Genomic DNA, 23675 nt, shown 5'->3' on the forward strand with positions numbered 1-23675 from the left:
TCTTGATGATAGATGGATAGTACTTTATGCGACGCAGTTGCCGACGATATATTGGGCGGGTCGTGCATTGATGGTGCCATATCTTGAAGAGGTCGAGACTCGAGAGGCGAGTTCAAGCAAGCGAACTAGTTATGGCGGCGTTGACTTAATTCAAGACCTTGATTTTGGTCCGCTATGATCCCATCTGGTCTACGGCAGGCTTTGGGTAGACGATCTGTCCAAACTGCCGAGTCAGGGAAAGCATCGTGAGAGTTCAGAGTTGGCTTCACATACGTCATTTCATGGGGTCGGGTAACATCAACATAAGTTCCTCGCTAACACAACCATGTCCAAGAGGTTAAAAGTCAGTTCCTTGGCATTCAACACTTTTACCCAGCTCAACAGGGGCTTTTTATAACTTTGCCAGTCAGCTGTATGTTCTTTCTTTAAGTTTTCGCGAGGGTAAACTTGCGACAGCTGAAGGAGTATGGCATGAGACCCTGACTTCAAGTAAACAAGGCAGTCCGCGATATTAGAATCATGAAGTCAATGATCATTTGTTACTTTATTCTTCCCTCAAGGTCGGTAAAATATTTGTATTCTGCGTGGCGTGACAGCTGCTTGACTCTCAACTCCATCTTTGCTTTTTGGCTTAAGTTGTGTTTGAATAAAGAGTTTTGACAAAGTCAAGACATTATGTTGATGGATCACGAGCAACCTCACCACAGGAACCCCAATTCTGCGCATAGTCGATGAGGGATAATGAGCTGTTGGCTATAAGACTTTCGCCATGATTACGAATGATTTAAGACGGCATGTCATGTTCAGCATCGATTTCTGTGCATCTCATCGTCAAGTGCAAAAAGCTTACCCTGCAGCACGTGGCCCGTGCTTGGAATTTCCAGTGACATAAGCATCTCGACTTTCAAATCATCAATTCTCGAGAGTAACCTTCCAAACATCACATCCACATACAAACCACCCAAAATGTCCGAATACTGGAAATCAACACCAAAGTACTGGTGCAAGCACTGCCAAATCTACGTCCGCGACACAAAACTCGAGCGCACAAACCACGAATCCACCGCAAAGCACCAAGGCGCCCTCAAACGCTTCCTACGCGATCTCCACCGCGGCCACGAGCGCGAAGAGCGCGATAAAGAGCGCGCAAAGCAAGAAATCGCCCGTCTAAATGGCGTCGTCTCAGGATCTTCCTCGTCAGCGGCTGGTCCGTCAAAACCTGCGCCGCGCGTGCAACAACCCAGCGCACCGACCGAAGCGTCGTTGAAGAAACAAAGGGAACAACTGGCTGAGATGGGCGTTGCGATGCCGAGCGATTTTAGACCCGAGATGGCTTTGCCGGGAGAGTGGACGGTTACAAATACTAGGGTTATTGAGAAGACGGAGGAAGATGGGGAGGTCAAAGTTGAGAAGAGGGCGAATGGTGTGAGGAAGCGGGAGGCGACGGAAGAGGAGAAGGAGGAGGAGAATGCTATGCAGAGCTTGTTTAAGAAACCGAGACGATGGGGACGGGATTCGAAAGCGATGCCACAAGAAGATCACGAGCTTGATGCGCTATTGAGCGGATCGACGTTTGCGCCTCGCGCGGTTAAAGAAGAGGCGGTTAAGGAGGAAGAGGATGTCAAGAAGGAGGACGAAGGGGATATCAAGAAGGAAGATGACGATACTACTACACCTATCAAGGAAGAGGAGACGACGACTGTCAAGACGGAAGCGCCGGACGTTGAAGCTCTGATAAAGCCAGAGCCCGAGGAAGCTGAGTCTGGAGTACAAACGGTGGTGTTCAAGAAGAGAAAACCCAAAGGAATCCGACAAAAGTAATTGAAGTTATTGGCGTACTATAGAGATATCCGCTTTTACGGCCTAGCAATGATACCAAACGATTACCAATGCTGATCCAGTTGTTGTCTGCTCTTATCGCTATCTCCTGGATGCGACGGACTTAACGTGAAGCGTTTTGCGACCCTGACCTCTGTGGACCACGTCTTCTTAAGTCCATCATTAATCTTCAAGTCCTAAATCCATGAAGCCTTCCGCAATATCATGATAACCATGTTCTTTCGTTCGCCGAGTCCGGCACCGAAGTACGGAAATTCCTACCAGATTCCGAAAATCCATTAACTCCATGCGCGCTTTCATAATTCGGCATTCCGTGGAGACGGAAATAAGAGTCCCAATTCAAACACGGCATTTAGTTCTCACCAATGAGCTTTCTGGATCTGTACCAAAGGGTTCCTGCTTTGTGGGGTACCTCGGACATGTATGGAATATTATTTTCGGGTTCCATTGCGTCACAAGAGAGGGATCCGCTTGGGTGGGAAGTGTTTATATAATTCGGGCGATTGTCCTCCGAAAGAAAATCTCAACATCTTCAGCTTCAATCACTCTACTGTCTATAACAACACCTACCAAATACACTCATAACTCATATACAATGGCATCTAACCAACCCGGAAAGTGCTGCACCGTCGGTGTCCGCCACGAGTAAGCACCTTAACCATCATCCTGGTACCAAATACTCACAATTTACAGAGGCGAGCCCACTGGCAAGATGATCAAGCTTCCCAGCGGCATCGAGGCTTACATTGCTACCGCCCCCGAGGGCAAGGCTCACCAGGGCGCTGGAATTGTTTACGTCGCTGATATCTTTGGTATCTGGAACAACAGCAAGCTCATGGCCGACCAATTTGCCGCCAACGGCTACACCACCATCATTCCCGACCTTTTCAACGGCGATGTCCTGGAATACCCTCCCGTGGGCGTCGACATCATGAGCTGGATCATGAATGGTGCCAATGGCGATAACCCTCATACTCCCGCCCAGATTGACCCTATTATTGTTGAGTCTATCAAGTACCTTAAGGATCAGGGTCTTGACAAGATCGGAGGTGTCGGATACTGCTTCGGAGCCAAGGTACGTCCCTGCACTCTACATTAATTATTTTTGCTAACAGAAATAGTACGTTATTCGCAACTACAAGGAGGGCATCAAGGTCGGCTACGTCGCCCACCCCTCTTTCGTCGAGGAAGATGAACTCCGAGCCATCTCAGGACCCCTGTCCATCGCAGCGGCGCAGACCGACAGCATTTTCCCCGCCGAGAAGCGACACCGCTCCGAGGAGATTCTTATCGAGACTGGCAAGCCTTTCCAGATCAACCTGTACTCTCACGTTGAGCACGGATTTGCTGTGCGCAGTGATCTTAAGGATAATGCTAAGCGATTTGCCAAGGAGCAGGCTTTCCTCCAGGCTGTTCAATGGTTCGATGAGCACCTTATCTAAGTTAGAGATAGTATAGATATAGAATAATAGAGGAATGTTGATTGAAAAGTCTTGATTAAAGTTTGGTGAAGCGGAATGGTACCTTAAGCCACTGAAGAATCAGAATCAAGTCAATATGTCATGTGTAATAATTCAAGTCGCGCAGAGCACAATTGCAAGAAAAGGCCATCTATATTAAGCGATTTATTAATTATTTTACATATCCGAGTAAGACCAGATCTCATCTTGAATCCATCTCTTCCCGTCTCGGCAATCCAGATCCTTGGAACCTCAAGCCACTGACACAACCTTGCTCGACTTAGTTTCAGTGACCTTCAGGGGAGACTCCACTGTGGCGCACCCACTGGCCAGCGTAGCCAGCTCACCTCAGCTTTCCCGCCTGTCTTGTCTCACTTCCATGCTCGGTGACGGCTTCGCAACGTATTGTCTCTCCTTTCATCACGCGACTCAACCTTCTCCTCATCACATTCATTTGAACAAGTGTAACAAAAACATGCTTCAGGAGCACAAACCCGCGTGATGGCCGCCTCCGTCGATACCATCCTCCCACCGCTTCCCTCCCCTCCTGCATCAACATGCGCCGACGAACAGACCGCCAAACTAGCTACCATCGCCTCCGACGAGGATCACTCTTCCGAAGGATCCAGCGTTAGTATGCGTCGCGAATACTCCAACTCATCATCCATATCGGAACCAGCGGTCGAAGAAGATGATTACGAGCGAAGACTGGATGAACAGCAACGTCACTATTCATTGACCGATGATGCGCAAAAGGATGGTGACCTCGAAACGGCTGTTCCCTCTGGAAGGGCCAGTCGCAGCAGTACGATAAGCAATACTACAAACCCAAATGTTCGTCGTCTCTCGGCAACTGAGATGCAGCGCCTCGCAAACTCTCCTGAGTCTTTACCTGTTGCCCCCGCTCCGCAACGGAGAGATTCTACATCTCATATTCTTGACCAGCGTGAGGCTGTACGACAAGCGACGATGCGTCTCGAGAACCAACAAACCGAAGCGTTTCCTTCGCTGCAGCCGAATAGTGTAGCCGTGGAGGCTCGCTCGGCTGCTGGCCTTGGACTTTGGGATCTTCAACTTCCAAAACGACCGTCTCCTGGAGCGCGCACTCTGTCCACACCTCCTACGAGTCGAAGACAAGCGAACGATTCCGGGACATCTTCACCGCGAAGATACTCTTCTTTCAATCCCGCTGGTCGGCCTCCATCTCTAAATCTCGACGGTGCAGGTCCGACATCTCCTATTAACAGTAGTCGATCAACACCAGCGACCGCCATTCCTGTCCAAACCGATGGCTTACGACCCCCGTCACCGATCCCGCCTATTATTCCTCTACCACCCATGTCACTACCTACACATCTACAGCTCGAATTGGCGGCTCAGCGACCTAGTCCGTTGTACATCCACCAATCCCACGCCTACGACATCCCCTACGAATCCAACGCCGTCAAGTTCGAGCGTCTCAAGAATGTGCTCCTTCTCCCACCGTTCCTCGAGCGCACACTCAACTTTGGAGCCCTGGCGTGTCTTGACGCTTGGCTGTATAACTTCACCATTCTCCCTATGCGATTCACCCTAGCTGTTGGCGTACTGGTTCGTTGGTGGGGGTATCTGGTTCTTAAGGAGGTCCGATGGCTCGTCGACTATGTATGGTACGGTCTAGGAAGGCTCTGGCAACGAGGACGAGGTACACTGCCTACCGCCACCGAGGAGAGCGCCGATGAAGGACGATCACGCAGCGAGAGTCGTCCTAGAGGTCGTTCGAATGATCAGAAGAAGCACGAGTTTAAACCACATGCAAATGCTCACTTCAAGCCCCTACCATCTCGGTCCCAACCTCGATCTGGAACGTTTCGACACAGGAGGACCAAATCTATGCCTTCGAACCTATCGGCCTTTCACAAAGCTGATCTTCTTCAAGGCTTGGTTATCATCTGCAGTTCTATGGCCCTCATGACCCTCGACGCAAGCCGAATGTACCACTTCATCCGAGCCCAGTCCGCTATCAAGCTCTACGTCATTTACAACATTCTCGAAGTTGGCGACCGTCTCCTTTCTGCTCTTGGTCAGGATATTCTCGAGTGTCTATTCAGTACGGAAACACTCTCTCGTAATGCGTCAGGTCGATCAAAAGTACTGCTCCCACTAGGCATGTTTATGCTGGCTTTGGCGTACTGCTGTCTTCACTCAATAGCACTGTACTACCAAGTTATCACGCTCAACGTCGCTGTCAACTCGTACTCCAATGCTCTACTGACGCTTCTTCTTTCGAACCAATTCGTCGAGATCAAAAGCACCGTCTTCAAACGTTTCGAGAAAGACAATCTGTTTCAGCTCACCTGTGCTGATATCGTCGAACGCTTCCAGCTCTGGATTATGCTTCTCATTATCGGCATGCGCAACGTTGTTGAAGTTGGTGGACTGAGTGTTCCGGGTGCTGGCTCTGAGACATCCTTTGACGACGCCTCTAAGCCGCTGCATAACCCGTCTATTCTTCCTCACAGCTTCACGGTGCTTCCACCCTGGATCACAAATTGTCTTATGTCGGGCGAGGTTTTGTCTCCGTTTCTCATTGTTATTGGCAGTGAAATGCTTGTCGACACTATCAAGCATGCGTATGTTACCAAGTTCAACAACATCAAGCCAGCGTTTTACAGTCGTCTTCTTGACATCCTCTGCAAAGACTACTACACTAACGTAAGTCACTCACCATTCTCTTGGTCACTTTTACTAATGGATACAGGCCTTTATGACTCCCTCTCTCACTAAACGTCTTGGTCTGGCAGTTATACCGCTATCATGCCTCTTCATCCGCGCCTCCATCCAAACCTACCACATGCTACTCTCCACGCACCTCCCAATGCCAATGCCCATTCCCGAATCAACACAAACATCCCTCACATCCGAATCCGCCACGCCCTCATCACCCGCGATCGTCGCAGCATTGAACCACTTCGATACTCTAATCCGCGACTCCCTAGGCCGCGCAACATACGGCTACCCCTACGGATCCCCCCTCAACTCCCGCCCCTGGTACTCCTGGACATCCGACGACGTCATCGCCGCGCTCACAATGGTAGTCGTCTTCTTCATCGCCTTTCTCGTCCTTCTCATCCTCAAACTTCTACTTGGCATGCTACTTCTCAAATACTCCCGCAATCGCTACGCGGATATGAAACGCAAGGAACATGCAATGTATGCAGCCGAGTCTTTTGAGATTGTCAATGCACGACGGGTAGGTGGTTTTGGACAAGTTGAGGTTGGCGAGGAGAGGCAGAGATGGATACATGCTGATAGGAATGAGGGGCTTAAGGGGGGCAAGGGACCGGGGAAGAGGGTTGAGAAGGATAAGGGGAAGAAGGATGATTTTGAGAAGGTTATGAGGTATGAGATGGTTGCGAAGAGGATTTGGTGATTATATATATTCTTTTTAGCATTATATGGCGTTTGGGATGTGCATCCGGGATCAAAAGAATACAAGTATGATTCATGTTCAATGCTCTCCATTGTTACCAACAGCTACGTTCAATCACCAGACAAGACGGGTCGTGCAATACCATTGCGCCAAAGATACCAAAAACAGGGTCCCCTAACAGAGACAACATTGACCTTGGGCTATCAGGCATTGCTACAAGACGAGTCCATGACAAGGTACTCTGGCTTCTTGACGAAGACACAATTACTTCACAGTTCATAAAAAACAAAATGTCCATATGGAAAGGTATCTTTTCTTTCTATTCCTAGGTATCAAAAGTCCCGAAGCATCTATACAGCTTCGTAAGAAATCCCAGCGCTTGCCATCCCTATAATCCTTTTTCCCTTTTGTTTACCATTCCCTATGCTGTACCATCCACGGTATAAACTCTAAATTGACACACCGCGTGTCTTAACTTTTTTCTTCATCAAATCATATCGTAGTTTCGTATCCCTATATATAATAAACCCTTTGTCGTTCAAGTCATGATGCTAAGCTGCCAATCTACTGGATGTTGGCAAGCTTGAGAAGGCCGGGGTTGTTGGCCAGGAGGTCAGGCTTGGCCTTGTAGAGCATCTGGACGGTCTGCTGGAGGATCTGTCTGGTCTCAGGCTCGAGCTGCTCCTCGGGAGGGCTGAGGACCTTCTCGAAGATGTTGACGAGCTGGGGGGTGAGCTGCTCGACAGTGGGGTTGGAGTGCTGGTAGAGGTTGTAGATGTTCTCGTAGATGGGGGCGTTCTCCTCGTAGTCCTCCTGGAGGGGAAGGGCGTTGGCAACGGCGGGGAGAGCCTGGGAGACGAACTCGTTGTTGGGGTTCTTGGCCATCATGCGAGAGACGGCACCGGCGACGTTGTCGATCATGCGCATCTCGTTGACGGTCAGGAGAGGCTCGAGCTTCTCCCAGAGGAGAGGGTACATGGGGAAGGTCTTGTTGGTGTCGGAGGAGTTGAGGATGACGAGACCGATGGCGTAAGCAGCGTTGGACTTAGCCAGAGGGTCGGGGTCTGTCAGGCGACGGACAAGGGCCTGGCCAAGAGACTCGGTGAAAGGAGTGATGGCCTCACCGGTGTACTTGGTGATCTCGGCAATGGTACCAACAGCGGTGGATCGGTGGAGATCCTCGCTGGAGCTGGCAAGTTTGAGAATAGGCTTCTCGAAGATCTTCAAGAGCTCGCCGAAGCTGCTGCCGAGAGCGGCGGCAAGGCCGACGATAACGTCAAGAGCGGTATCGATGACGAGCCAGTCGTACTCGGAAGAGCCGCCCTCAACATCGGGCTCCTCCTCCTCGTCACCGAGGTCCATCTGGCAGGGGTGCGATCGGGTAATGAGAAGACCGACGACCGAGACCATCTCCTGGAGGAAACCGTCCTTGCAGGTGAGAACGGCGGGACCGCAAGCCTTGAGGGTGGCAGCGATGTTGCGGTTGATGTCGGTGATGACAGAGCTGTAAGACTGTTAGCGGATGATTCATGTCAAGAGTGCAAGAAACAAGAAGTAACAGTGTCATGAATCAGACGTGATTAGACGCGTTCTCAGCAACGGCATTTGCCTCTGAGTGAGCTGGGTATAACGCAAGGTAGTCATCATTTTGGGAGAAAGAAAAAAAAGTAAAAATAGAGTTACTAACCGTTCGCAATCGTCAGACCAGATGGTCATGGTAGCCTTCTCGAGAGCCTGGCCCATGGAGATGAGCGAGGTAGGAGGAGTGTGCTTGGCGGGAAGACCAGCCTCCCACTTGACACCGGAGCCCTCCTCCCAGACCTGGAAGACACGGGCGTAGGTGCGCCAGAGGGTGGAAACGGCGGTCTTTCGGCATCCCTCGTATGTGTGCTCGGTGAAGGGAGAAACCTTCTCGATGGTCGGCTCGACGTACTGCTCGAGGTTGGCGCTGTTGCAAGAGTTGGAGATGACATCACCGAGGACATCGAGAGCAATCTCCTGCTCAAGAGCGACAGCAGTCACAGCACCGAGGTCGTCAAGATCCTCAATATCATCCCAATCCTCCTCACCGTTAGCGGCGATGGTAAGGTCGTCCTCGTTCTCGGGAGCCTTGACCTTGACACGCTTGCCACCAACGACGATGGCACCGTCACCAAGCTGGTTGACGTCGACACCAGGAAGCTCAATCTCCTCCTCCTCAAGCTCGAGAGAAGAGAAGAGACCCTTGAAGACACCGGGAAGGAAGTGGTCGAACTGCTCGTGATAGACCTTGGACAGGTTAGACCACAGGATGAAGCTGGTCTCCTTGAGGCGGGGGTTGTCAAGGCTGAGAGCCTCCTCGGAAGCGGACATGAGGTCCATGACGTAGGGCTGGAAAGCCTCAGAGCCGACGGCCATAGCGATGCGGCCCAAGCTGTCGCAGGTGGAGCTTCGGAGATCGAGAGACTCCTCGCCATCCTTGATGGAGACGAACTTGCCGAGAGAGGTCATGACGTCCTTGAAGTAAGGCTCGAAACCCTTCTCCATGGAAGAAGCGATGGCACCAATGGCGGAAGCAGCAGCAGCCTTGACACCAAAGTCCTCGTGGTCGAGGAGACGGACCATGGGGCCAATCAGGTTAGGACCGTACTGGGCCATGATCTTGGTGTCGATACCGTCACCGAAGGTGTCAAGAGCACCGCAAGCGCATCGGATGATGCTGACGTTGCTCTTGTCGGAGGGACCCTGAGAAGCAGCCTCGAGGTTCTTGAGGACAGCAGCGATGATCTGCTCGTGGTGAGAGGACATCTCATCGGCCATCTCCTCAGCGAGGTGGATCAGACCAACAAGAGAGGCGTGGCGGACACGGGTCTCAGAGTCCTGGAGAAGAGAGATGATGGTGGGGAGGAGAGGCTGGAGCTGGGTAGAGATGAAGTCGGGAGCACCCTCAGCGGCGTTACCGAGAGCGAGCATAGCGGCCATACGGTACTTGGGGTCGTTGTTACCGGCGAAGTGGGGGAACTGCTCGAGAAGAGGGACAATGGCCTGACGAGGGGGGAGCTCGTTGGACAGGGTGTCGATGAGGCTGATGGCAGTGCGGGCAGGAGAAAGTTCCTCCTCGTCGTCCTCGGGGTCGAGCTCGGTGACGATGTGCATGGCCTTGACCATAAGCTCAGGAGCCATAGTCTTCATGCCCTGGATCTTCATGCGGCGGTAACGAACGCACTGGATGAGGAAAGCAAGAGCCTGAGATCGGGCATCCTCCTCAGCGTTGACGTTTCCACCAAGCTCGATCATGAAGGAGAGGAGATCTCGGAGGTGGACGGCAAGGAGAGAAGAGTCGTAAGCGATGAAAGAGTGGAAGACCTCGAAGACGATCTTGTAGCTCTCCTCATCCTCAGCCTCGACGGTAGCCTTGAGGATGTTAACCAGGCTGGGAACGAAACCCTGCATAGCGTTGAGGGCGACCTCATCCTCCTCGGGCTCAATGATCATGAGGATAGCACCAATAGCGCGGACGATGTTGATGCGAACCTCCTTACTCTCAGGGTCCTCGATACGGGACTGGAAGAGCTTGAGAAGATCGTGTGTGTTATCGGCAAAGTGGGTGGGGTCCTCCTCGAGGATGGCGTAGAGAAGGAATGTGCCAACCTCACGGGCAACGACGTTGTCGTTGTTGCTGAGAGGGAGGAGCTGCTTGAGGAAATCCTCACCCTCACCGTTCTCCATATCAGCGCTGACAATGCCGGCGATGAGACGGGCGAGAGAGTGGCGGACACCAGCGGAGGACTCCTTGAGGACACCCTCGAGAAGGTGGTTGCGGGCAAGCTGTCGCTGGTCCTGGGCGGTCTTCTCCCAGAACTTGGGGATCAGACGGAGAGCCTGGACCGAGGCGAGCTGTCGAACGCCAGCATCTCCATGTGTGAGGGAGATCTCGACGAGGGCGAGAAGCGACTCGGGCTTTGTGTAGAAGTTCTTCTGGAGCTCGGCGGTAACGGCCTTGACCTGCTCAGTGTTGGCTGAGGAAGAAAAAGTTAGCTTTCAGAGTATGTTAAGCGAGACAACACACAGAGCAGAGCTTGCATGTTGACATCAACAGAAGAGTAAAAACTTACGGACTTGGCTCCCCTCAAGGAGCTGTGCAAGCTTCCCCTTATCCATGATTATTTCTAAGTCGAAGCTGAAACGACGTAGAAAGGAAAGAAAAAAAGGAAAAGAGAAGGAGAAAAAGAAAAAGAACCCGAAGGTTTATAGTTGGATGAAGAAAGAAAAAGAAATCGCAAGGGACCCGCGTCCGAAAATTTTAAATTATTTGGGGTCCTCGGGTCGAAATTAGAGGGAAGAAAAAAAAATTCCCATGCCCCGCTCCTGGCAGCTTCGATGCTGGTTGGGTAGGCAGCGGCCAAAGCGCTCCAAGGGTCTAAAATCTGGTGTTGCCCCTCGTTTTCTTTTCCACTTTAGCGCGGGGCTTTTTTGTGGTGATGATTTCTTGGATGATGAGAAGCTCCAAGGTTGACCGCCTTGAGAAGACAATTGGAGCTATTTCTTCTTCTTTCTTCTTTGTCCGGTATTGTTTGTTGATATTCCCGAAGGTCTGACGAAGCCTGGCTCTATCTCTCCCCTCAGGCTCGAAAGATAGGCATTGCTGAAGACATCGGATAAATGCAACGCAATGCAACGCAACGCTCATGGGCCAAGACTTGGCTTGCTGGCACAGGTCGGTCCAGATGATGCACTAGCTAACGTGCATAATGACACAGATGGCACCCAATGAGTGGCCACTGATAGGCCCAGCATGACGTTGGCCGGCTGACGGATACGCTCTAAAGAGCTTTCGACGCTTCACCACCAAACAATTGGACAAGAACATCCAAAGACAAGACAAGACTGGTACAGGATCTGATTAATCCATTAAACAGTACTTGCTTGCAATAGGTATTGTTGCTATGAAAGCCAACCTGCCGGTGACATCCACCATGACGCTTCTCAGCATGAACGATAGCCCGCCCAGGCGCAGCTGTCTAAGCACAGACTGGTCCCAAGCTCACTCAGTTTAGTTCGATGCAGCTCACAGTCGTGCGCCATCATCTGCCGTCGATTGGTCTCACGAGCGATGCTCTGTACATGATTCCACAAAACACGGTGCAACGACTCAGTCAATGCTCTTCTTTCCAGGCACGCAAATGCGATCCCCAATCATGAGCGCCTCACAATCAACATCCTTATTCTTCTTTAAGATCTCATCAAGATCCACGCCAGCCTTCTTGGCGATAGACCAACACGTATCGCCCTGCTTAACACCATAAGCAACAGTACCCTCCGGACAATCCGGAATAGGAATATGTTCCTCGGGCGAGGACTTGTGACCGAGGAACCAGAAGAGGAGTAGCATCGATAGGATGATGAGCATGAGGAAGTTGAGGAAGGGCTTCATCTCGGTGAACCAAGACATCTTGGGCTGGTGATACTGCGGGTTCGTCACGAGGAAGGACTCGGACTCTTGGCCTTCAGGACGCGCTTCGCCGACCTTTGTGAGCTGGCCGTATTGGTTGCCTGGCGCGCTCTCCCAGAAGCTTCCGTCGGCGTCGCGGAATGTGTAGACCTGAGTGTCAGCATCATAGCCTACTCTCTGCATGCCCTCTGGGAGACGCTCCTCGTCAGTATCATAGCGAGAGAATCGAGACATGATCGCTGTTGATGTAGGTAAGTTTGTAATGTGATGTAAATGATAAAAGGAAAGAAAAGGGAGGAAGGAGGAAGAGATCAGTCTCGCTTCCTTTGAAACACGGACATCATGTTACAGGGGACCGCGTCATGATCTTAGTCAGCCGTCTGGCCTGACCAACCTCGTCTAAGGTTACCGCCAACCCAGAACCAGGAACAGCGACAACTTACACGGGATTGTGATTAAGATAGGTAATTCGGATTAGTCTCTATCGTAAGATCGGAGGGACTTCAGTTCAAGGTGTAGATCAACAGACGTCCGTTGGCCGTAGCTTTGCCCAACAGTCGGCAGGTAGTTGAATCAATAGCCTTGAGCAAACAAGAAGCGCGCTTGGTATTAACTCTTCCAGAATAAGTGTCTATCATTTACATCTATTTGGCATTCCAGTCAAGTTGCGAATAATTGAAATGGAAGGCCGTGGAGATCAGCCATCCGCATATCGTGGAACCCCTGTCAGCCTCGGCTCAGGTCTTTGACACAAGACGCCAACATGAACCTATGCAACTCATAGTTTACCACAACCATCAAGATACAGAATAACTTGCTTCAAAATGTCAGCATATCCACTGCTAGAGGTGGAGTCTCAAGTCACACAGCAAAATGAGAGTACTTTCACGGTCAATCTCGCAGAGTCGTTCGCTGTCGGAACAGGTACGTAATGCCTTCAATGAGACCATGACTTACTAACAGATACAGTCCCTCATGGAGGATATATCTCTGCGATGTTTCTTCGCGTCGCGAGCCAGTATCTTGGATCTAACGGTCAACCCGACACTTTCGCTGCGCATTGGCATTTCCTGAACGCAACACACGTCGGTCCAGCTGTTCTTATAGTCGAAGAAGTCCGAAGAGGCCGCGCTCTATCAATCATCCACATAACACTGTACCAAGAGGGACTTATATCGCAAAGTCCCTGGATAACTTCCAAGTCTAAAAAGAAAATCGCGGCATATGTCACGAATAACCGCATTGAGGCTGAGAGTGGTCTTACGTTACCCACAGGCTTTGAACTCCGCGAATCCCCTCCACCAGTGGACTTGACCAAACTTGCAGATGGCAATGATCCGGATTGGGAGAGGCTACACATGATAGTCATGGACATGGCACCAATGATGCAACACGTCGAATTCTACAGTCCCAAAGAAAAGAAAACATCGCCAGCATGTTGGGATCTCTGGCTTCGCATGTCCAACGGCGAGCGCTGGAAGACATGGATGCTGAGCTACCTCGCCGACGTAGCTCCAGCGCTGATAATCGAGGGCTACCGACCTACAGACTTTGAAGCGCCGACTCCTAAAGATCGGTTCGCGTTCGATAAGATCTTTTGGATGCCGACTGTGTCGTTGAGTCTAGATGTCAAGAAGGCTTTGCCGGAGGAGGGAGAGGAGTGGTTGGGGATAAGGATCGAGGCGAAGGTTATCAAGAATGGGAGGTATGATGCTGAGGTTATTGCTTTTGATGGGGAGGGTGATGTTGTTTCTTTGAGTAATATTGTTGCGCTGATATTGGATGCTGAGAGGAACACGGGTCGGCAGATGAAGCTTTAGTATAGACATCCACCCATTATACTTGGAGATGGACATAGATTAGCGGCTTAAGTGAGACAAAGCAGACCTGTTTAAAACACTGATCTCGATTTCAGAACTGTCTTACATGCAGGAGCCCCTGTGCGTAAGAGGTTGTGGCAAGGTCGCCGTGTGAAAGCCTTATTGAGGTATCATTTGAACCGAAGCAAGATATTGTAAATTTGACTGCAATTGTAAGTGCTGCAGTGGCTTCGTTTCCCGTATTTATCAGTCATTTAACATTAACCCAGTTAGTAGACACAAAAAAGTAAGGTTTCGTCTCTCATGATCGCGTATCTGATCATCGATACGCGGCTACATAAAAACATCTTGTTCATTCCATAGAAATTCTGGCATCTACCCTGAGGCTCCAGACGGGATCCATCTTTTAGCGCCCGCGCCCAGCCCCCCGCACCCACCAATTGTTCCAGCGCACGATCCGCTAAGCTTTAGGGCTATAGGGCGCTAATGTCATCATCTTGACGGTATGGATAACCTTTATTCTTCAGCGACCCATTGAATTAAGGTATGGGCATCAAACAAGATCTGTAACCTCAAGTATCAACATTCCATGCCTTCTCTCTTACCGGCAATCCACATCTTCTAACTGGACTCTTAAACGATTGAGGCCTTCTACGGCCTTAAAAGTGGCCGCCCCCAAATGTCTGTCTCCATCACGCTATGTCCACCTCATTCCGCTCGATCCAATTAAACCCCGGACTTTGAGCCCTGTACGCCTTCCCCTGCTAGAGCAAGATGCGAACTGACAAGTTCAAACGAGGCTCTGCTTCTGCAGCTCACCTTTCTCCTTTCAATTCCTTTGGTTCCCTCTTTTTTCTCTTTCTTTTGACAATCATGGGGCCGTCTTGAAAGACTTACCACGCGGGTCTTGGTTGAAAAAGGACACTGACTGCTTTGCGTGCTTCTTTAAACCTCTCCCGTCGCATCTTCAATTTCTACAACTTCAGAGGAAAGCATTTCGACTCTGGAGCCCTGTCCTCAGCTAGAGACGGCTTCTCACTACGCGACGCCACCATCTGAGACACTAGACGAACGAACCGAACGTGCGAACCCCGAATAACCGTCAACATGGCCGACGATAGTGCAGATCCCGAAGTCATTGTGGCCTTGGTAGCCCTGATCATATCTCTAGTCGCGCTGGCAGCCACCTTCATGCAAGTCTTGCAACAATACTATGCCTCTGCCGCAGGATACGCCCAATGCAACGAGAAAGTAATGGGAAAATGGGCCCTTACAAAAACCCGTCGATTCTCATGGGACGAACTCCGTTTCGAAGTCGAATTCGAAGCTCCGGTCATTTTCGTTTCGCCGCCAGACAACAAAAATGGTCCTATTATTGACGCCGAGATCTATTTCTTGGACGGCAGTCAAGAGAGTCTGGATAATACCTGGTCTGAGCTGGCTATCAACTTGCGAGAAGAATACGCCGCCAAGACGAGACGAGAACGTGTTCACACTGCCGACAACGAGCGAGCTTCATGGACGTTACTCCTTAGTGCGGTGCAGCGCATGGAGCACGACTCGGAGAAGTGGCAGAAGATCCAATATGAGGAGATGAATAAGAACATTGGTCCTCCTAGTACGTCAGAACAGCGCGATCTTTCGACAGAGCCTCCGGGTTTATACGATGCGCATACTTTGACGGTAGCTCTTCAGCGCAAGCGCAAGAGTTGGGATACGATGCCTGCGACGGTTCTTCGTCCGTACGCGACAACAACAATGTGCCATCTTATCGAGATGTTGGCAGCACTGGGTATTTACTGGAAGGAATTCGACCGCAGACGTGACCGCTACCGCGCCGAAGGCAATGGCTTTATGGTCCTTGGTGAAAAGGTATCTGATCTGGGGTTGATGTTTACTTTCAGCATCTATGGAAGAAGCCGCTTTGAGTCCAATCGAGTAATTCCTGCGGATCAAGTCAAGGAACTTTGCTTTGGCTATGTGTCTACCATTTACAGTGTGTTGTTGGATCAACGACGTCTTCAATTCCCTGAAGACGATCCTGGAAACTTGGCTTTCCTACAGCTGGCTACTCGTGAAGAGATTTCTCAGACTCTGATCAGAATTGGTTGCAATACCAATGCTGTTCGTGCTTTCCAGGATGCTGGCAAGCACACGTCGCATCTGTTTCCTGGTACGTTGAGTCGTTTGCTGATGTCGCATTGACTAACAAGCTGCAGTCTCATTTGAGATCCTCGGTATGCTGAGTCGCACGTTCCATATCAAGAACACCATGTTCACTCATATTCCCAACCCGACGTCAGACCGCTGGGATAAGCAATCAGTGTCACTGTACAAAGTCATGGACGCTTACTATGATCTTGTCGAGGTACCACTACCAAGAGCGCAACGAAACCCAGTCATCCTCAAGAGAATCAGGAAGCATGCCGACAAAATTCTGGGGTACAACAAAGACGAGAGCACAGCGCAGAAGATGTCTGTTCTTAGGGCACTTCACGAAGCTATTGACGACTGCGACCAGATCCTGACGGCCAAAGAACCTGCTGGTACCATCACTCCCTATGCAGAGGCGAACGGCCTCAAAGTACACGAAAGCGAGGTTCAGAAGAAGCGACGAGAAATGGTCCAAGATGTTCTCAGATCGCATATCCAAGAAGTCTTACGTCTTCTCAATGACGGCGAAGATCGTTCGTCAGATGTGACATCTTTACATGCCGAATGGAGCCCGTCAACTCGACAAGATGCACAACAACCTAGAGTCACACCCCTTGGGTTCGAAGACATGCACGAAGCTAGCCCCGACGAGAGACAGCACAAATTTATGGAGGTTTACTTCCACGTTATTCGCGAAAAGGTCATTCCTCGCGCCGAACGCTCAACAGATCGTCGCGCAAGCATCATTGGAGCACCTCCAGGCCACGGTTTCCGCAGAGCAGGAACCGGTCGAACTCAAGCAAGCAGCATGCGCGGCATGGAACGAGGCCATTCCCCACCACCGCCCATGCCAGCACCGCGTCTTCACAGAAGTGCAGAGAACATGACTCTCAACACTATACCCAACGGCCGCCCGTCGGTGTCTACTAGCCGACCCGGCAGCGCAATGAGCGAAGCTGCTTCGATGCTTAGTGAGGTGCCGGAGGGAAGACTTGAGAGCGCGTTGTATTTGCAGGAAGTGTCACACGATGATGCGTGGTGCACGTTGATATTCCGCATGATTTGTTGGTTGATGCTGCACGACTTTAACAAGTTGGATGTGCAGTTGAGTAAGAGTGAGTTGCTTGGGAGTCGTATGCCGGTTTATATCTCGTAAGCTTTGGGTAGCTTTGCATGATGGACCTTTGGATAAGGTGGCATTTGGGAATGATGTGTTTAGCGATGGGATTTTAGATACCAATAACGACTTATGTAGCCTTTGTAGAAAAGCATGTCTGTTATATCAATGGAACAAATCACGATACTCATGATGCTAAGATCAAAAAGTGGCAGTGTCTTAGTAACTCTTGAGCTCATGATCTCTCATTAAAATCTGAGCTACCCTGTACCAAGAGCCATATCTTTTTTCCCACGCGGGAATTACATTCCATTCTTCGCCGCCAGGTCGGCCAACCCAGGCCTCCGAGTACCCCCGCATCGGCGCCCGCCCGGTACTTGAAATCCGGATGATCGGGTACACCGATTGCCCCCTTTTTCGGCTGACTAACGGAAACTCTATCGGGGAGCACGTCAGATTCGGCGAGTGCTTTTTTTCGTGGCGAAAGAGTGTTTTTAGTGAGCTTGGCCGAGAATGTTGATGGAAGGGAGATGCTGGAGATGGTATTGTGATTTCTATGGGGGAAGGGGGTTTTAAGTGGAAAGGAGTTGTTGATAGCTTGAGGGAAGGGATACAGTATATATCCAGGTAAGAAGGAAGGGATAGTATATCCAGAGAGTTAGATATTATGATCAATAATTGACTGGAGAAACAACTTCGCCGATATATCAGTTTGATGCCATTTATTTACAGTCTATTCTTCGATCTCTCCTTTCACTCCCTTGGCAGGACAACAGGACAATAATCACAGATTAATCGTGAAAGTAATTAAACATACGCGTTAAAAGGTCTTATGTCTCATAAATCCATGTCGCATCTCGATACAATGCCATTAATCAAGGATCATCCATTTCCAGAGGCAATAATCTCGACTTTCGCCGACACCGGAACCGATGGAAATGGAAACCTGTCACGTGAGATATAAGCCATCATCGTCCTTGTTTCTCGAAGGATTCTGTTCCAAGGAGCGCACGAGCACGAACCTCGATTTAGACCGTGAAAATCCGGTTGAGAATCGACAGGCGTTCTGCCTTGGACACTAAACGGGGCTGACTAAGTGGTTAAAACCTGTCTTTGAATTCCAGCTTTCTCGGTCACGGACGTAGCCGCAGCTGGAGAAGGAAGGTCTCCGAGTGACAAGACACAGACCAAGTCACTTTCCATGAATTCTACATACATCCTTACTAACAAGGAAAGGGAAAGGCGTTTCTATGCACAGTTAGCTTGAACTATCACCAACAGATTCATCATGTCTTTGACAACAGTTAGACTGTGATAGGGTTGCAGCTCACTCCAGCATTGCATTGCATGTAAAGTACCCTTTCCCGCAACCGCCCATTAATAGTACCTGAATCCGTGCGGAGAGGTACTTGGTCACCCCCCGTGTCAAGGTCATGTTTCCCCTTCCCCAAGAGTAACGGATCTAAGACCCAATCGTCCAATCATAATCACATGCTCGATAAGCTAGGCCTTGTTTGTCACTGGGAAAGAACCCTGGGCCAACCATTGCCATGCAACACCAAGCCCAATCCGGTATAGCTGTAAAAGATTGAGTCCACATCTACCTTGGCCCGAGAACCAGACCAACTCCTCCGTCACATCAGCCTGCACAACCATATCTTCTCTCTCACCATAGCCTCGTAAGCAGACGAAGCCCTACGAGAAGCAGAACGGAAAAGGGCACGAAGAAAAAAGAGGCGAAGAAGAAGCATCTTAGGCGAACATCACCGATCCTTTGTTTGTCCCGTTGTCTCCTTTCTTTGTATCTTGGCTTTCCTTTTTCTATCTAATTACTCGTTTTCTTTCTTTATTCCCGCCCGTCTCGCCACACTCCCTTGTACACCCAGGCATCCCCTTGCCTTTCCCCAGCTGTCAAGTGCACGCTTGCACGCGTCTCTAGCAACAATAGGAAGCCTTACGACCCTTCCTTCCGCCCTCGCAACGGTATTTCGATATATGCTGCTCTGAACGTCGAGCGTGCAGTCTCCGTTCCGTTTCCGGGAAGCCTCCGTCGAAATCCCTTCGCGGTCTTGTCGATACACTACGCCCTCGTCTACACTCCAAACACGACTTGGTTACTGTTCGTATATACTCGACTCGCTTGTCTTGGTCGATCATTTCGGATAGCGTTCAACACTTGGCCGTTGTGGACGTTGCATATGCGTGATCTGGCGTTACCTTCGCGTTAAGTGTTTCGTTCAGCTTGGTCGGTTCCGCAGAATACGGTTGACGATATACTTCAACACGTCAACTCTCGAACGGAACCCTACGATTTCGTCTCGCACAGGCATTATTGTCAACAGCCTGGTGCTTGTCACGGACGAACACTACACAAACATCACGAACCATGACACCGTCACCCGCAACCAGTCAGGCTCTCGAGCCTCGTCACCCCAAACCCTCACAAACAGTGTCTGTGAACATCTCCGAAGGCCAGAACAATCGATCCCGTCGATTCCAGCTCGAGGTGAGCGAGTGCGTCGAGACCAAGACTGTCACGACTACTACTCGTCTCACCCGCAAGTTCCCTCACGTCTTCGTTCGAGATCCTGTACCCCTCGAAAACCTCGACACAAAAGAGTACCCTCTGGCCATGAAGCCCACACCCCCAGAACTGATCCAGTTCTCTTATAATATGCCTGGTGCCCTTGAGACAGACGACGAAGCCGAGGAGCCAACAGATACGCAGGTAAGCTTTCACTGCTGACACATGCATGCTGCCACGCAACGCGGCCATGTTTGCTAAAGATTAAACTGACATTTTTGCAGATGACATATAGTAATGGCCGTGCTACTCCCGGTCGTGTTAGTTCCGAATCTCCTCATGAATCCAATACCCTCGTGCGAGTACCCAAGCATCGATCACAATCTCCTTCAGAAGGTTACCCCCGACGCTCCCGAGCTTCAAGAACCAGTCCTACAGACTCTCCCGAATCATCAGCACCCACATCCAACAACCCTCGACGAGCCCCTCGATCAAATCAACTTAATGCCGTTACAGACAAACTCCGTCGTTCCATTGCTCATGGCTCAAATCGACCATCACTGGAGAGGTCGTCTCGAGCGGCTACTGGCTTCCTTGCTACCCCTGATACTTCAGAAGCTGTTATTTCTTCTGATCGACCATCTCGCCGACGTTCGTCACACCCTGAGCGACAACACTCCCCCGAAGCATCCTCATCTACTGTCAGCCCTCACTACGAAGCTACAAGCCCTGTTGAGAGTGATTCCCACACCGTCTTTAGCAGTAATGTGGCTACTCCACCAATTACCGACACCGACGCAGAACCATTTACGGATATCGACGGGTCCCTCCAGCAGCCCGCTCGTCCATTTAACCCCCGACCCAGTATAGATGTCGTTGCCGCCCAGGATGCTAGTCTCCCTAGTCCCAGACTGTCGCCTACTTTAGCAGCTGCTCAGTTACACACCACCGATGCCGAAGATGAAGCCAGCTTTCAGACATCAAACACGGACCCCTCTCGCTGGGTTGATGAATCACAGCTAACAGAAGATGATCCCTCGACTGCACTTGTACCTGCTGGCCGCTCTGATGACGACTTCGCTCTTACTCGTCCCGATGGATCTCCCCATGTCGTCGACACGCAAACACTTCTGGAGGCATTCGACTCGATGAAGACCGAAATGAAGACATTCATGATGTATCAGTTCCTTCGCCGATGCCCTCGACCTACCCTTCGAGTTGTCGCCAACGCTGTCAACCCTGCTCTCAAGTGCGATTTCCTTCGTCAGCTCCCTCTCGAACTTGGATACTCTGTTCTGTCGCATCTCGACCACAAGGATCTCTGCTGTGCTGCACAAGTCTCCAAGCACTGGCGCAATCTTGTTGACCGGAACGAGACTGGTTGGAAGGCTTTGTTCGACCGCGATGGCTACACCCTCCCTCCTGGTGAGCTTCAAAAGGCAATTCTTCAGGGCTGGGGTTGGCAAGATCCTGTTGGAGCTACCGGTTACGAAAAGGACCTTAGTATGCGAAACCGTTTGACCTCAACCGAGCACGAGCTTACCCGAACCTTTCGACAAGAGACAGCCTCGAAATCTCGAGCTTCCAAGCGAAAGCGAGCGCTCAACACATACTCGGCTGCCGAGCGATCGAAGCGACGTGCTAGTGCCCAGGAGGCCGTGTCTCGCGAGGAAAGCAAGTCGCAGCCCGAAATCAGACAACACCCATCTGAAGGACCTCTGTCTGCTGCTAACGCCGCTGCCACCGCGGTATCTGATCCTCAGCTTGGATTGCCTAGCCTTCGCGAGCTTCATCTCTACAAATCACTTTACCGTCGCCACCACATGATCCGCAAGAGCTGGACCAGCGGCGAGGTAAAACCCGGCCATGTTGCCTTTGCAGCTCATCCTCGACATGTGATTACTTGTCTCCAGTTTGACGAGGACAAGATCATTACTGGCAGCGACGATACCCTCATTCACATCTACGACACGAAGACCGGTAAGCTCCGCAAGAAGCTCGAGGGTCACGAGGGTGGTGTCTGGGCTCTGCAGTATGAGGGTAATATGCTTGTTTCCGGCTCGACCGACAGGTCCGTTCGCGTCTGGGACATTGAGCGCGGACTCTGTCAACAGGTCTTCTATGGACACACTAGTACTGTCCGTTGTCTACAAATCTTGATGCCTACAGAGACCGGCAGAGACTCCAGCGGACAGGCTATCATGCAGCCTGAGAAGCCTCTCATCATTACTGGATCTCGAGATAGCCAGCTCCGAGTTTGGCGACTTCCCGAGGTTGGCTCTCGCCGCTATATCCAGACCGGACCTCCGGCCCACGAGTCCGACTGCCCTTACTTCATTAGAGTCTTGGCTGGGCATACTCACTCGGTTCGCGCTATCTCAGCCCACGGCGACACTCTGGTCAGTGGATCCTACGATAGCACCGTCCGTGTTTGGCGCATCAGCACTGGTGAAGCACTTCATGTCCTCCACGGTCATTTGCAAAAGGTGTACTCTGTCGTTTTGGATCACAAGCGCAACCGTTGTATCTCAGGCTCCATGGACTCGTTGGTCAAGATTTGGGACCTCACAACTGGCGCATGTTTGTACACTCTCGAAGGACATAGCCTACTTGTCGGTCTATTGGACCTTCGCGACGAGATCTTGGTATCTGCCGCTGCTGATTCGACTCTGCGAATTTGGGATCCCGAGAATGGCAAATGCCGCAATGTCCTCATGGCTCATACTGGAGCTATTACGTGTTTTCAGCATGACGGCCGCAAGGTCATTAGTGGTAGTGAGAAGACAGTGAAAATGTGGGATGTCAAAACTGGCGAATGCGTTCAAGACCTGCTGAGCGACCTCAGTGGTGTTTGGCAAGTCAAGTTTGATGAACGACGATGTGTGGCTGCAGTTCAGCGAGACCAGCTCACCTATGTCGAGGTATGTTGATGAATTACGTCCGAATAGGAACGATTACTAACATGATGCAGATTCTTGACTTTGGAGCTGTCCGAGATGGCAAGCCCCCAGAGGAACTGGGCAAGCGCATTCTCCTCAACGAACCCGAAGTCCGGGCCATGATTGAGGAAGAACCGTAATACACATTACGAAACGTATGAAATATCAGCGATATGATTTTACATGCGACTTGTTGGTCTTTGATCGACGACTAATGAGGCGTTGAGGCGTCACACATTTTACGTATAAACAACATATATAAGTTACGATGGCAACCAGCATGAACAGGGGCGGGTAAGGCGTTTGTTTTATTTTTCATTTTCGGGGGGGAATGGGAAAGCATATACCTATTGTTTTTATTTTCAGAAATGTCATCAAGATCAGACAGGCAGATGGTCGAGCTGAGAGGATGAACAAAAGTCTTCGTTTAGGGGCTAGCATTGCAACTAGGAGTGAATGAATTTGTTACACATGATTAAGTTTTGTGAAGTTTGAATGACATAAAGATTCTCATTCTGGCTATCAATCTGAAGCTGGTGATGCATAGTGATTGTAATGGTGACTTTGTATGCTTCCGTACAACGGCGGAATTCCGCTCTGGGACGGACCTGATGCAACAGGTCCCAATCCTTTGAGGCAAAGCCATGGAGATCCAACTCGCTGTGGAGGTTTGCTGTAAGCGATTGGTGAGTCACTACGGCTTGGCAAGAGGCCAACTGGCAATGCAGAACAAGTCATGATATCCGCAGATACATTGGAGATAGCAAGATGGTTGCTGTTTGTGCTATGGGGAGTACAGTCCAGTTTTGAGCTCGTATAAGCTTATTGTTTGGTCTTGGAGCGTTTTGTCCGATTGTACCGAGCTGAGGACAGGGGTGGGTTACATTAAAGGTGTACAGTTGGGCAATTTACGCTGGAGATGCTGTTGAGCATTCGTGACCGACAATTCATAAAATATAAACTACACCGTTCGAGAGAC

At 50.6% G+C, this 23675-nt stretch overlaps 8 protein-coding genes across 8 annotated transcripts; 6 read left to right on the forward strand and 2 right to left on the reverse strand.

Moving 5' to 3' along the window:
* Positions 1-913: 913 nt before the first annotated feature.
* Positions 914-1968, forward strand: B0J16DRAFT_331159 (uncharacterized protein). The gene has a single exon (XM_046126543.1). It carries the CDS (start codon positions 967-969, stop codon positions 1819-1821), a length of 855 nt encoding a protein of 284 aa, XP_045990450.1. The 5' UTR covers positions 914-966; the 3' UTR covers positions 1822-1968.
* Positions 1969-2359: 391 nt separating this feature from the next.
* On the forward strand, positions 2360-3315 carry B0J16DRAFT_360485 (dienelactone hydrolase). The gene is made up of 3 exons (XM_046129698.1): positions 2360-2484; positions 2533-2914; positions 2961-3315. The coding sequence occupies exons 1-3, from the start codon at positions 2435-2437 to the stop codon at positions 3279-3281; spliced, it is 753 nt and encodes a 250-aa protein (XP_045990451.1). The 5' UTR covers positions 2360-2434; the 3' UTR covers positions 3282-3315.
* A 358-nt stretch (positions 3316-3673) lies between these two features.
* B0J16DRAFT_45574 (eukaryotic membrane protein family-domain-containing protein) lies at positions 3674-6911 on the forward strand. The gene is made up of 2 exons (XM_046133892.1): positions 3674-5993; positions 6040-6911. Exons 1-2 carry the CDS (start codon positions 3801-3803, stop codon positions 6709-6711), a joined length of 2865 nt encoding a protein of 954 aa, XP_045990452.1. The 5' UTR covers positions 3674-3800; the 3' UTR covers positions 6712-6911.
* A 279-nt stretch (positions 6912-7190) lies between these two features.
* On the reverse strand, positions 7191-10980 carry B0J16DRAFT_45580 (armadillo-type protein). Its single transcript, XM_046133893.1, has 3 exons — positions 10806-10980; positions 8399-10709; positions 7191-8215 (listed from the first exon to the last, which is right to left on the reverse strand). The coding sequence occupies exons 1-3, from the start codon at positions 10849-10851 to the stop codon at positions 7276-7278; spliced, it is 3297 nt and encodes a 1098-aa protein (XP_045990453.1). The 5' UTR covers positions 10852-10980; the 3' UTR covers positions 7191-7275.
* Positions 10981-11842: 862 nt separating this feature from the next.
* On the reverse strand, positions 11843-12376 carry B0J16DRAFT_258114 (uncharacterized protein; the record flags this gene model as incomplete). The annotated part of the gene is made up of 1 exon (XM_046123168.1): positions 11843-12376. One exon carries the CDS (start codon positions 12374-12376, stop codon positions 11843-11845), a length of 534 nt encoding a protein of 177 aa, XP_045990454.1.
* A 286-nt stretch (positions 12377-12662) lies between these two features.
* On the forward strand, positions 12663-14065 carry B0J16DRAFT_331165 (thioesterase-like superfamily-domain-containing protein). Its single transcript, XM_046126544.1, has 2 exons — positions 12663-13066; positions 13112-14065. The coding sequence occupies exons 1-2, from the start codon at positions 12967-12969 to the stop codon at positions 13960-13962; spliced, it is 951 nt and encodes a 316-aa protein (XP_045990455.1). The 5' UTR covers positions 12663-12966; the 3' UTR covers positions 13963-14065.
* An 843-nt stretch (positions 14066-14908) lies between these two features.
* B0J16DRAFT_45593 (uncharacterized protein) lies at positions 14909-17416 on the forward strand. Its single transcript, XM_046133894.1, has 2 exons — positions 14909-16135; positions 16182-17416. Exons 1-2 carry the CDS (start codon positions 15070-15072, stop codon positions 17270-17272), a joined length of 2157 nt encoding a protein of 718 aa, XP_045990456.1. The 5' UTR covers positions 14909-15069; the 3' UTR covers positions 17273-17416.
* A 2089-nt stretch (positions 17417-19505) lies between these two features.
* B0J16DRAFT_45603 (WD40-repeat-containing domain protein) lies at positions 19506-23175 on the forward strand. Its single transcript, XM_046133895.1, has 3 exons — positions 19506-19961; positions 20042-22678; positions 22729-23175. Exons 1-3 carry the CDS (start codon positions 19620-19622, stop codon positions 22834-22836), a joined length of 3087 nt encoding a protein of 1028 aa, XP_045990457.1. The 5' UTR covers positions 19506-19619; the 3' UTR covers positions 22837-23175.
* The last annotated feature ends 500 nt before the right edge of the window (positions 23176-23675 follow it).

Source organism: Fusarium flagelliforme (assembly GCF_020744385.1).
Source record: "Fusarium flagelliforme strain FIESC 12 MPI-CAGE-AA-0113 chromosome Unknown B0J16scaffold_1, whole genome shotgun sequence".
NCBI lineage: Eukaryota > Fungi > Ascomycota > Sordariomycetes > Hypocreales > Nectriaceae > Fusarium > Fusarium flagelliforme.

Bases quoted from the DNA above. Each gene is read 5' to 3' on its own strand.
- B0J16DRAFT_331159 (XM_046126543.1), top strand. From the start codon at position 967: ATGTCCGAATACTGGAAATCAACACCAAAGTACTGGTGCAAGCACTGC.
- B0J16DRAFT_360485 (XM_046129698.1), top strand. From the start codon at position 2,435: ATGGCATCTAACCAACCCGGAAAGTGCTGCACCGTCGGTGTCCGCCAC. The intron at 2,485-2,532 runs GTAAGCACCTTA...CACAATTTACAG, and splicing joins ACCGTCGGTGTCCGCCACGA to AGGCGAGCCCACTGGCAAGA. The intron at 2,915-2,960 runs GTACGTCCCTGC...TAACAGAAATAG, and splicing joins GATACTGCTTCGGAGCCAAG to TACGTTATTCGCAACTACAA.
- B0J16DRAFT_45574 (XM_046133892.1), top strand. From the start codon at position 3,801: ATGGCCGCCTCCGTCGATACCATCCTCCCACCGCTTCCCTCCCCTCCT. The intron at 5,994-6,039 runs GTAAGTCACTCA...TAATGGATACAG, and splicing joins GCAAAGACTACTACACTAAC to GCCTTTATGACTCCCTCTCT.
- B0J16DRAFT_45580 (XM_046133893.1), bottom strand. From the start codon at position 10,851: ATGGATAAGGGGAAGCTTGCACAGCTCCTTGAGGGGAGCCAAGTCC. The intron at 10,710-10,805 runs GTAAGTTTTTAC...TTTCTTCCTCAG, and splicing joins CCTTGAGGGGAGCCAAGTCC to CCAACACTGAGCAGGTCAAG. The intron at 8,216-8,398 runs GTTAGTAACTCT...ACAGTCTTACAG, and splicing joins TGGTCTGACGATTGCGAACG to CTCTGTCATCACCGACATCA.
- B0J16DRAFT_331165 (XM_046126544.1), top strand. From the start codon at position 12,967: ATGTCAGCATATCCACTGCTAGAGGTGGAGTCTCAAGTCACACAGCAA. The intron at 13,067-13,111 runs GTACGTAATGCC...TAACAGATACAG, and splicing joins GTCGTTCGCTGTCGGAACAG to TCCCTCATGGAGGATATATC.
- B0J16DRAFT_45593 (XM_046133894.1), top strand. From the start codon at position 15,070: ATGGCCGACGATAGTGCAGATCCCGAAGTCATTGTGGCCTTGGTAGCC. The intron at 16,136-16,181 runs GTACGTTGAGTC...AACAAGCTGCAG, and splicing joins CACGTCGCATCTGTTTCCTG to TCTCATTTGAGATCCTCGGT.
- B0J16DRAFT_45603 (XM_046133895.1), top strand. From the start codon at position 19,620: ATGACACCGTCACCCGCAACCAGTCAGGCTCTCGAGCCTCGTCACCCC. The intron at 19,962-20,041 runs GTAAGCTTTCAC...ACATTTTTGCAG, and splicing joins AGGAGCCAACAGATACGCAG to ATGACATATAGTAATGGCCG. The intron at 22,679-22,728 runs GTATGTTGATGA...AACATGATGCAG, and splicing joins ACCAGCTCACCTATGTCGAG to ATTCTTGACTTTGGAGCTGT.